The sequence below is a fragment of the Mycetomoellerius zeteki genome, unplaced genomic scaffold (genome assembly GCF_001594055.1).
Source record: "Mycetomoellerius zeteki isolate Tzet28-1 unplaced genomic scaffold, Tzet1.0 scaffold102, whole genome shotgun sequence".
Taxonomy (NCBI): domain Eukaryota; kingdom Metazoa; phylum Arthropoda; class Insecta; order Hymenoptera; family Formicidae; genus Mycetomoellerius; species Mycetomoellerius zeteki.
In genome coordinates, this window is record NW_017255933.1 from 2,112,828 (window position 1) to 2,126,444 (window position 13,617).

Consider the following 13,617-nt stretch of genomic DNA (forward strand, 5'->3'; position numbering starts at 1 on the left):
GGACTTTTTTACTTGAAATAAACCAAAGAATCGCTCTGTTGAGTATGGCAACATGCTTAACTAACACCCTGTATATATATATATACACATAGGTATATGACATTGCCTTTTATATTTTGAAAGTATTTTTACATATATTACTGAAAAATATATATAAATATTGTTATAAAATTTATTTGATATTGTCACACTTTCTGTACTTAAAATATAATTTTATATTTATATATTACTGTAATCCGATTTGAAATATGTAATACCTCATAAACATATCATAGATTTTATTTCAATATCTTTATGCGGAGTTACAAGAAATCATTATCATAAAAAAAATCATATGGTGCTGTTAAAAAAAAAATCGAAATTGCATGATCGCATAACAACAATGTAACGAAAATAGAACGCCAAAGAAATTTGATTATTATATTAAATTCTTTTTTCTGTATAACAATAGTCTTACGAATACGTATCTCTAACGTGAACTCCGTTTAAGTAGAGGAGGTATGTTGCGCGTATAGGAATCAATATTAGAATGTCACGATTCTCTTCGAAAGATAGAAGATAATGCAATGAAATATGTTGTACAGCGACGCTAAATATATCAAGATGTTGTTGAAGTTCGCATCTCATATTCTATTGATGAATCCTTGAAGAATATTTTTCCTTCTTTCGCTATGTTATAATTTTGTTTTTGATGTAGCATTAAAAATATTATTTCTATATATAATAGAATTTATGTAGAAATAAATTATCCAATTATCTTAAAATACGGAAATATTACATTAAAAACACTTACTGCAAAGGTATTGTGGAGCTACAGATATTAAATATGCATATATAAGTAGGAAATATGGATGATAAAAAATTTTACCGTCGGAAAGTAGTGTCGTAATTCATAAGTCTATAGACATTCTGCAGTGTACTCTTCTGAATTATGTTATCTCTGCATCTTACTTCTCGTATAAAAGAGATTTTTACTGTATTTTACTTCTCATACAATAGAGATCAAGTTAAAATTATCTCGAGAGCAATGAATATTGTTCGAAGGTTTCCATAATTACTAACAAAATTAATGACACACGTTATATAACTGATCTGTTGTACGTACGTCTTTTGCTTTTTTTTTTCTTTCCTTACGCAATTAAACTTCTACTCGTACAATGAATATTCTAAAATTGACATATTCAACCGTTATAATATCTGGATGTTTTCGACCGCAGTCGTGGACATCTTTATTTAAAAAGATAGTTTATAATATCTACAGATTATATGTAATTGCTATGTTATACACGTTTACAATATTGCAAATTATGGACATTATTCTATACGTTGACAATGCTGATGATCTCACAAACAATCTGAATATGATGCTAACTACATTAGCTTCATGCTACAAAATATTTATTATGAGTATTAATTATGAGAATTTTGTAACGTTAATTAATTATCTTACTGAAGAGCCATTCAAACCATTAGATTCAGATGAGATGAAAATTCGACGACAATATGATAAAATAATACGGTAAATGTTTTATAATTAAATAATTTTTAATCTGTTTAATTTAATTTTTTTTTAATATTTTTTTGATAACTATTTTAATTATTATTTTATAATATTTTTATGTACGTGCACACATGAATATATATAAGTATTTTTAATATAGATTTTTTTTAGATATGTAACTTGATTTAAAAAGTTATTTGTTGATAACTAAAATTATTAAAAATCTGCACATAAAAATTTATTTAATAATAAAATATTTTTTTCCACAATAAAATAAGATTAATTAGCAGTATTACTGGAAAATATAACAATATATTGTCTATTATAGAAAATAAACATAAAGTTTTTTAAAATATTTCATAGTTTAAATATGTTATAGTTTGCATTAGAAATAATATAGATGTAATAATTTAATCACTTTTCAGGAACAACACGTTACGATACATAATATTGGTTGGGACAACGTGTACGTTTGTCGTTTCGTCTTCGCTATTTACTAACTTTAGACACAAGAAACTGAATTATAGGGAATGGATACCATTTGACAATTCATCTTATATTGTATTTTGTTTTGCATACGCTCAACAAATGTTAAGCGCATGTCATGCCGCCGTCGTAAATGTCGCAATAGATAGTCTCATGTGCGGGTTCTTGATGCACATATGTTGTCAAATCGAGATCTTGGAATATCGCTTAAAAAAGTTTTTGGACAACCAACTTATTCTGGGTTATTGCATACGCCATCATAATCGAATTTTTGAGTTAGTTATCATTTAAATGCCGGAAAATTATATATCATTCATCATTGCTACTATGTGTGAGTTATTTAACAAAACTGTGGTGGAAATCATATATCTTCTTAATTTCTATTTTTATTATTTATAAAGAAAAAATAAAAAATTCTATACAATTTTGGAATGGTTAATAGCATTGCAAAATCATTAAAATATATCAAAATATATTTATGTGATTTACTCACATAAAACGGTTTTAATTCCAATCTTATTATCATCAAAATATATTTTATTATTTATACTGTTTACTATTCATACTATTCATATTGTTTTTAAATATAATTGCCTAATGTAATTATTTATTGCATACTGATTTCTACCACGTTTTTATCACGATATTTAGTATGGACATTTTTATTAGTGCTTTATTAATACTTTAATATGTTAATTAGTTCTCATATATGTCACGAATTAGTTTATAATTCTTAGTATTCCAATCATAATTATTGCAATAATATTGATTTAGATTCTTTATACCCTTCAAACTACCTTAAGACTACCTTTAAACTATTATTTGTTTGATATATATATATATATACAAATATTATGACTTTATATGAACAAAATCTTGATTGCAGGTTTGCTCGGATAGTGAATATAAAATTTACCAATATAATTGGATTTCAATTTATGGCAAGTATGATGACATTATGCTCAAATTTGTATCAACTGACTAAGTCAACTTTAAATGCAGATCATTTTCCGTTAATTATATACACAGCCTGTATGTTAACGCAGATATTTATTTATTGCTGGTTTGGAAATAAAGTCAAATTAAAGGTATATCTAAAACAGGCTATTAAAAACAATAAATATATAATATTTTACATATTATATTCCACAGAGTCTTCAATTAATAGATAATATTTTTCAAATGGAGTGGCCAATCGTGAACGATAGTGTAAAGAAGAGTTTATTAATAATTATGAAACGTGCAATGATACCCATTGAAATTTCTACTGTATATATCCTGACCATGAATCTGGATTCCTTTGTAACGGTCAGTATAAACATTTATCTCAATGTATATAATATAATTTGCCTAAATAATTTCAAAGTACTTAAAAGTTTCATTGCTGCTTATAATAATGCACTTTACAATTATATTTAATTATCAATAAATAAAACTTATCACTTTTATAAATTTGCTTGTATGAATTATTACTGATCTATATATAAATATTATTGTACTTGTAATAATCTTAAGTATCTTTTATTATTTCAGTTGCTTAAAACATCATATTCAGTTTATAATTTATTAACGCGAGTGCAAGAATAATAAAAATAAAAAATTAAACAAAATAAACCGTGTTTTAGATTAAGTTGCACGTAATAATTAAAAATAAATTGTAATAAGTTGGTAATAATTCTAATACTTATTCATTAGAAATATTTGTAAGCAAATACATATAAATGTATACGACATCGTCTTTTATATTATATTTTGGAAATATTTTTATATGTATAATTTACCGAAAAAAAATATATAAATGTTACAAAATTTAAATTTAATATCGCAAAAGTCTGTGTACTTTGATATGTACAAATTTTAATATCTTTATATGTATATTATCATAATCGGAGGAAAAAAAGGTAATATCTCTTATAAAAAGCATTTACATATTATTGATTTTATTACATTGATATATAACGTAGATAATGTTGTAAATCTGCCTACTTTATCTCATGCATGGGGTAAAGTGAAATGGATGTTGAATGCTTACCTAAATAATGCAAATTTTAATTTTGAACAAATTAAGAATATGGAAAACGAAATTATTATAAATTTTCATAAATAATAAATGTTTCAATATATTTATTTCAATTTATTATTCTTTACAATATCAGTTTTAATTACACTGCGTACGATATCCGACGTACGACAATACGATATCCAATAAGAGAATTCTAGTTAGCGACATTTTTATCTTCAGGAAACAAATTCTTCTATTTATTATTACACTTGCGTCATTCGCGAATCGCGACAGTCGCCATTGAAGAATTGGGGCAAAACGGGATATTCTATTTTGTCCTATCTCACTTTGCTCCAATTGTTAATATCACTGTTATGTTGTTTTGTTGAACACAATTGATTTATAACAACAATCTAATTGTATTAAGATGAAGCTTAGACTATATATGTATATTTAATTAATTTTGGAAATTTAGAGTAGAAGGTACTGAATTGAATATTATACTTATCTTTATAAAAATATACAAAGCGAATATTACAAATCGATACTGCGCACCACTACGTTGTATGCTATCACGTCAATGATTCGACGAAAATGGCATCTATCGCCTGCAACGTGTTCTTTGGAACACAAAACATAATTCAATTTATCACGATTGAGATATCGTAATAAGCGGGCTAAAAAAGGATAATATTCCGGTTTACTCTGCTATTTCGCTTTGTCACAATCTCCCCTAATGAAATATTCTGTCTTCGATATATCAAGATATAATATATGTATATTCAGGCATTGCAAGATATTATTTACATCTCATTATACCTTATTAATGTACTTATAGAACTCTTCTTTCTTTGCTGTATTAGAATTTTTTTCCTCTATATAGGTATATGATATATAAAAATAATTGATTTCTTTTGTATAAGAAAAATTGCATGTACAAATAATTCCTCTTGCATAAATATTTCGCATAAATATCACTTTAAAGAGAGTTGCTAAAAATTTGATATTATAAAGGTAAAGTTATTAAATATGTATGAAGAGAGAGGATATACTCTCTATTGTCAAAGAATCGTGTCACATGTCTATAGACGTTTCTAAGTGCACTATCTTGAAATTATGTTCCTGTCTTCACTTCTCGTGCAATATACAGAATCTATCAAGTTGAAGTTATCTTAAAAGTAATAAGTATTATTTAAAAATTGTCAAAATTACTGATACAATACAGAACATACGTTACACAAGCAAGCACGTTTTATACGAATATTTTTTTAATTTGAACAAGGGATAAAAATGCATGTCTTAAAATTTACATTTTTAATCGTTACGTTTGTTGGGTGCTTTCGACCGCTATCGTGGACATCGCTATTTATGCGTGTTATTTACAATCTCTACAGACTATTTATAATTACCATTTTATATATTTTTGCTTTTTTACAATTTATGGACATTATGATAAACGTCGACAATCCCGACGATTTTACTAACATTTTATATATGGCGTTGAATGTGTCCGTTTCTGGATTTAAATTACTGATAATGTGGCTAAATTATAACAATGTTACGACATTAATTACTGCACTTAACGAAGAACCATTTAAACCGTTAGATCCAGGCGAATTGAAAATTCGTCAAAAATTTGATAAAATAATACGGTAAATATTTATATATTTATATATACATATTTATGTATACCAACCTTTATTTAATAATGGTTTTCTTTTGGATATCAACTTATAGGTCTAACACATTACGTTATTCAATTTTGATTGCGTCATCATGGACATTCATGAGTTTGATGTCGTTGCTTACTGACTTTAAACACAGAAAGTTAACGTATAGAGAATGGGTACCATACGATTATTCGTCTTACATGATGTTTTGCATTACGTATGTTCACCAAATTCTAAGCACGTTTTATTGTGCTAGCGTGAATGTCGCCTGCGATACCCTCATATGTGGTTTCTTAATGCATGTATATTGTCAAATTGAAATCTTGGAATATCGCTTGAAGAAAATCTTATGCGATCAAAGTATTTTGGACTACTGCGTACACCATCATAACAGTATATTTCAGTTAGTCATCCTAATAATATTTTTCAAAAATCGTTATATATATTGTATAATTCAGGATTTTCGTGATATTAATTTATAATTTCATGACTTAATTACTGCATTAAGAGAAATAAGAATATATATTAAATTTTCTTATCTATGACCGTTAAAAATCACAAATTTTAAGTCAAGATAATTAAATAGTATAACTTATTTTTATTTTCCCCCTTTTATATAAAAGTAATTCATATATATTTATTTTTATTATTATGTTGTTAAAGTTCAATCGGCAAGTTTTTTTAAACTATAATCACTATATAATGTATGTATAGTTTTTTCAAATAATTTGTCATGCTTTTGGTTCGATACATACAATTATCGTTATATTATAAAATAAAAAACTTGATTGTGCAGATTTGCGTATTCCGTAAATGCAAAATTCTCGCAAATAATCGGATTACAGTTTATAATAAGTACACTGATAATATGCTCTAATTTGTATCAACTGAGTCAATCGTCATTGAACGCAGACAGTATTGGGTTAATTGGATTCACGTGCTGCATGTTAACAGAAATATTTCTTTATTGTTGGTTCGGACACAAAATAAAATTAAAGGTATATCTGATTAACTAATTAATGAAGAGAACATTTTTTTTGTATAAAAGATATTTTGTATAAGAAATTGAATTAATCATCTTGTCATGTATTACTGTTATGTTATCCGTAAAATATACATTAAATTACGTATTATTAGTTATTAAATAAAAATATTATCAACAATAACATATATTGTCTATAAGTATTTAGAAATAATATTTTATATAGTCAAAACGCTCAACGTTAAACAAATATTATTTCGTACATTAATTTATAGAGTGTTCAAGTGGCAGATAGCATTTTTCAAATAAAGTGGCCATTGCTAAATAATAGCGTCAAAAGTAATCTCCTAATAATTATGAAACGCACTACAGTACCTATTGAATTTACTACTGCACATATCGTCAGTTTAAATTTGGACTCTTTTGTGGCGGTGAGTATGTCAATTTTATATAGATAATATCTATCTCTCGTTGACTATGAATGAAGTAATGCTTCCATTACTTACAAGGGAAGTTTCACAACTGTCCGGAACCGATTTGATTCTCCATGTTTAAGAGGTAAAACACCCCTTTGAAAAAAAAATACTGTTTTTGTTTTCAAAGGGGTGTTTCACTCCTTAAACATGAGTTAGGGCACGTATAAAAAAATACGTGTCTCTTAAATTTTCGTGTTTAACAACATATTTCATGGAAAATCAAATCGGTTCCGGATAGTTGTGAAATTTCCCTTATTAGATTTTTATTACATTTATTACTATTTTAGCTGCTCAAAATGTCGTATTCCGCTTATAGTTTGTTAGTACAAGTACAGGAAAAATAATACATATGTAACGTGTTCTGGCAATTGCAATATAGTTGCAATATATATATATATATCTGTAATAAAAACGCAATAAAAATATTATGATATTATGTTATTGATAGCAGATTTAGCCTCTATTGAATTTTCATTTCCATAAAATGTTCGTTAATAATATTTCTTACTTAAAATATCATATTAAATAGAATATAATGCAGTAAAATATTATTAGTTAAACATATTGTAATTTATTAATAACAGTATTAATACTTATATAAAAATACGATTTATATAATAAGTCAATATTTAATTATAAAAATAAAGAAAAATGTTTAAATTTAAAATAAGAGAAAAAAATCCTTTCACAATTTTTATATTTTCTTGTTGTATTTTTATTTTGCTGGAAAATAAAGACTATGAAAGTATTAGACAATTCAAACTCAATATTGTGATTAACTACAGAAGAAATCCAAGTAAAAGAATGATATAAAAAAATAACATAGTAACGCTTATATTTCGTTCTAGTCTCTAAACATCACTGTTGCTTAACAGCTCATTCTGGCTGTGTTCCAAAATTTGCTGCTAGTGCACGCAACGTAAACTAAATTTTCAGTAGTGGCAGTAAATTTTGGAACACTGCCTCTGTTATTTCAAAACTCTATTTTCATATGTATATGTAGATACTTGTTGGACAATATGGGTTTACACACACACAGATGCATATAACGTATTATGCAACAAAATTTATTTTCATCTTGTTTCTTCGATTTCTATGTACTAGTACACTTAAAATGATTCTTATTGTAACATAACTTTCTCCATTTTTTATGATCTGCGTAAGAAGTTGTTTATAAAATGGCGATATTCTAATGCGGAATCATTATAGATATTATGATAACAAGGAACAGAATATCCTATAATGAGCATATTATAATAAGTATATATATTACAATTTCATAAAAGTAAAATGAATTTAGTTCTCAAGATTCGAAAATATTGTTTTTGTATATAACGATGTTTTTTTTATATAACGACGGACAATAAGAAAATATAATATCTCGTAACCGATATACATGGATAAGAAAATTACATTGAAATATGTGAAAAATGTCATAATAAAGTTGGAAGAGATGTGTTTTTTCAAACAAATATTTTTCTCTATTGTCTCGCAGTGTTATTTTTGAAAATAGACATTAAATAATTCTGTAATAAAAATTATATTTTACAAAAATTTGATATATGTACATATTGTTATCCAATATGGTTATTAATATTAAAAGAAGTAAATATTACGAAAAATTTCTAAAATTAAAAGGTTTTATAGCAGTATAACTAATTTCTCATAAAAAATGCAATAAAGTAATACCTTTTAAAGTATTTAAGCAAATATGACTAGCAAATTAATTAAAAAAAATTTTGCAAATGTATGTTACGTATAAAAATAAAATAATTATAGAGAGTGATATGTATTTAACATTCCTACTATTGCAATGTTTTACATTCATACATCTATAAATTCAATTTGATCTTTGACATCATAAATGAATTATTTTTATAGAACTTTAATCACCTATTTTTTGACATAAGAAAAACATTAATAAATCAACTAAAGAAACATTAAACATTGTTCAAAATTATTATATGCAGTGAGTATTTAGATATTTGTAATGTAAAATGGAATACATTATATATTACACTTACTACATAAAACTTGCATAAATGTTAATAATCTGTAACAAATCATGACTTTATACACTTTTATTTATGTTCAAGCAAAAATATCAAGAATTCATCTGAAAGAGTGCACAATATCACATAATAGTTAGAACGTAGATACTATGACAGGAAATGTGATGGTAATAGCTTGTAACTGAGTTTACGGATAGCATTAATGTTTTACATAGATAAGCTATAGTCGCTGCTCAATTAATATTTAAAGAATTTGTTTTTTCGTGTATCTTCATTGTATCATAGAATAATGTTGTAGTATTACCGATGGTGGGTTATAAATAAGATATTTTACAATAAAGAATACAACAAAGGAAAAGTATCAAGTACATCGAAGATAGTTTATGACTACTGCTCTATTGATGATAATTTAAAGAATTTATTTTTCTATATATCTCTCTGACTGTATATTCCTTACTTCTTTTATACAGGATTGTCCGCGATTGTCTCTGCAAAAATAACATAATTTCGTAATAAAGGTATTATTTCGGAAGAATGTTTTACTTTTCAATTCTCGGGAATATTATTTCACGAGAGGACTGTTGCAAGTCTATTATTATGATAATAACATAGATACTTTATATGAAGAGGGAAGTTGGGCGAAATGTCGTTATCAAATTGAGAGACTATAGACATTAGGAGATTGTTTCCTTGTAACGTCATTCGACTTGTCACACAACGTACAGCGAATATTCGATTAAAACTTGTGAGGTATTCAACGAACTGTTCAAACAAATCAATCAAAATTTTAGTAAGTTTTAATGTATAAAAAAATAGAATATTTCACATAAACATAATAATAGTATCATATAATATTGTTATTATATCATAGTAATCCTGTTGTTATGTTACAGTAATTCCATTGTAATAATAATAAGACTTTTATTTATTTTATTATTATTTTTACATTTTTGTATCTAATTATTAACATACATAAAAGTAATTAATTAGCGAAGTACATTTAGGGAAGTAATCATTTAGGGAAGTACACAATCAAATATCCCTTAATCTAATATTGTAAATACTGTTTACATACATGTAATATGTGAAAAGACAATTAATCTCGATCTACTAATTGCCGCTTATTAGTACATTATCATAATAACCAAAATTTGTAATAAATAAGTGCATATACATTAATCAAAACAGTGATTGATGTTGGGCAAATGGATGTTGAGAAGTGATGGAAAGAAAAGCGAAATGCCTGTCTTGAAATTTACGCTCACAGTTTTAGCGGTCGCAGGATGCTGGCGACCAACATCGTGGACATCGCTGTTTAGACACATAATATATAACGCTTATACAGTGTCAATGATTATAACATTATACACCTTTGCAATGACTCAAATTATGGAGTTGATATTGAGAGCCGACAACGCTGACACAATTGGCGACGCCTTGTTCAACGCTTTGATTTCGCTTCTGGCATGCTACAAGGCAATTGTTATACGGATAAATCACGATAGTATTATAATGTTAATTGATAATCTCGTCGAGAAGCCATTTAAACCGGTGGATCTGAGCGAAAACATGATTCGGGAGAAATTCGATAAGAGAATAACGTAAGTTTCTTTCAGCATTTTATAATTAAATTATATTAAAACTGTTTAAATTATATTACATTTTATATATAAATGATTTGTAGGAATAATACATTATATTATTTAATTCTCGTCTTGATAACTGCCACTTATATGATCTTGCTTTCGATATTCACGAATTTTAAGAATGGAACTTTAATGTACAGAGCATGGTTACCATTCGACAGCTCAAAATCCGCGCTATTTTATTTAGCATACGCTCATCAGATATTATCTCTAATGTTTATCGGACTTATTCATCCCACATGTGACAATTTAATTTGCGGATTATTGCTGCACATCTGCTGTCAAATCGAGATTTTAGAGTATCGTTTGTCGAATATTGCGAATGACCAAGAAAATCTGCGCAATTGTGTACGCCATCACATATATATATTTGAGTAAGTTACATATATATTCGCATACAAATGTGTATTTGAGTTATTTTTCTAACCCTAGAGTATTATTTATATTTCTTTAAGATTAATATATTCTTATTGAAATTTTTCATTTTTTTATCTTCGGTACAAAAAAGTATAGAATATGCGTGTTATCAACATAAACTAATTTTCATTAAAAATAATAGAAACTGTTATAAAGACATTGGAAAGATAAGATATTTTCTATGTTAAAATATTAAATACATAACAATGTAAATTCATTAATTATATTAGATATTCTTAATAAAATCTGTAGATGAATTGAAAATGTTCTCTGTAATTTTAGATACGCGTATATACTAAATGATAAATTTGGCAAAATAATTCCTAGTGAGTTCTTAATGATCACAGTAGTAATGTGCTACAATTTAATTCATATGGCTTTTAGAGCGTCCAATACCGTTTCTTATATACAAGATATTATGGTTATAGCTACTACTCTAGCTCCAATTTTTTATTATTGCTGGTTTGGCAACGAAATCAAGCTTAAGGTAGTTCTAGTAACTATAGTTATAATTTCATAACTATTAATCATAGGCTATATATATATATATATATATACGTTTGCACCGTGCGCTTACGATAGGTATACGATAGGTGTCTTTATTTAACCTATAGGATAAACAAGGACATCTATTGTATAGGCTGCGGCTTAATGGCACGGTATAAACGTACACTAAAAAAAAATAGTCTGGTTAGATTAAATAGTAATTCTAGTGGAAAACGGACGAATCAAAATTTTCTGGTTAAATCAACTAAAATTCTAGTTGAGTAACCTAGAATTCTGGTTGATAGATATAGTTATTCTGGTAAAAATAAGAATTTTAGTAGATTTTATCAAAAATATTATATCAATCAGAATTCCGGTTAGATTCAACTAAAATTCTAATAAATTTAACCCCAGAACATTCTTATTCGTCCATTTTTAACCAGAAATTTTTTTCAATGTAGTCATAATTATGTGGGGGGGAAAAAAAAAAGGGTTGCGAAATTGACATATCTACAAAAAGAAGAAAATAAACACAATGTATATGTACATATATAATATATCAGCTGTATCGTTAGCCGTATTTACAAGCGTATTAAATTATGCGGTTGATAAAACATTCTTCCATACATAAATATATATATATACATATACTTACATATACATCATATATATATTTTATATAAAGAGTAATATTGTATATAATATACTCATATGCAATTTTATTATAACTTTATCTAGAGCCTTCAATTATCAAATAGTATTTATAATATGGAATGGACTATGTTCAGCAATAATATGAAGAAAGGACTATTAATGATTATGAATCGTGCTACAATACCAATTGAATTTACTAGCGCAGACATTATGCCGGTGAATCTTGACTCTTTCGTAAAGGTTTGTATGAGGAACTTATTCTTTCAATGTAATAAACAAATAATTTGCTGAATAAATTTGTCATTAATTATATAAGTGTTTAGGTACTTAAAACGTCATATTCTCTTTTTAATGTAATGATACAGTCGCAGAAACAGTAAAATAGCACGAAATTGAAAATTGTTATTAATAATAAATATATCCTGAATTTATTATATATTATTGAAGTCATCAAACATGACAGTAATTAATTAATTAATGCTAATGGCAAATTTTTGAAAAAAAATGTCATAAAATTATAAAAGTACATTAAATAATAGTTAATATATTAGCAGAGAGAAACGCGTGTACCCGATGGAATGAGCCAAATATAAATAAATAACGGAAAATTATTATTTACAATAAAGATGTACAAATATAACTATTGCAAACGTTTGTGTCTCTATGTTTGTCACGTTTAGTTTCATCTTTTTCTTATGCATAATTGCCTGAATATCTATTCAAACAACAAAAAGTCCAAAATTAAGACATATGTTAATTACATATGTATAACAACATATATTAATTACATATGTAATATATTATATTAATTTTATTACACAAATAATACGCATGTCTAAACACGAGAAATAATAAGATGTTTTATGTCTCGTTTTTAGATATGCGTGTTGTCTGTGTTTAATAATACATACTATTAATAATACAAGGTATATAAATCGATATGTAACAAAGTGCTGTTTGACAATTTAAAAAAAAATAATGTCTTGTAGTAGGATATACTATCCGTGGTATTATCTGTTTCATTAAAATTTTATCTAGGCAAGCCATAGTTCCTGATTCATTAAGTATTACATATATCAAGAATTCTTTCTTGTATAGTAATAAAATATTTTATAATATTACTAATAATATAAAGATTTCATTTATGTTTTCACTCATAACTGCGTATCGTTGTTCTACGAAGTTACGGTATATACAGGGTGTTTCCAAATTAAATGGCAAAACTTCGGGAGCGTGTAGAGGAGTAAAAAACTAAGAAAAAAAGTCCTATAGACATATGCTCGTT

The 13,617-nt window shown here is 26.3% G+C and overlaps 1 protein-coding gene across 1 annotated transcript; it reads left to right on the plus strand.

The window, feature by feature from the left end:
- Window positions 1–1,157: 1,157 nt before the first annotated feature.
- LOC108731874 (uncharacterized) lies at window positions 1,158–12,712 on the plus strand. Its single transcript, XM_018462420.1, has 16 exons — window positions 1,158–1,519; window positions 1,927–2,262; window positions 2,874–3,075; window positions 3,140–3,295; window positions 3,521–3,562; window positions 4,230–4,302; window positions 5,272–5,641; window positions 5,727–6,062; window positions 6,456–6,657; window positions 6,917–7,076; window positions 8,054–8,061; window positions 10,525–10,730; window positions 10,814–11,149; window positions 11,475–11,679; window positions 12,417–12,572; window positions 12,698–12,712. The coding sequence occupies exons 1-16, from the start codon at window positions 1,158–1,160 to the stop codon at window positions 12,710–12,712; spliced, it is 3,165 nt and encodes a 1,054-aa protein (XP_018317922.1).
- Window positions 12,713–13,617: the final 905 nt, after the last annotated feature.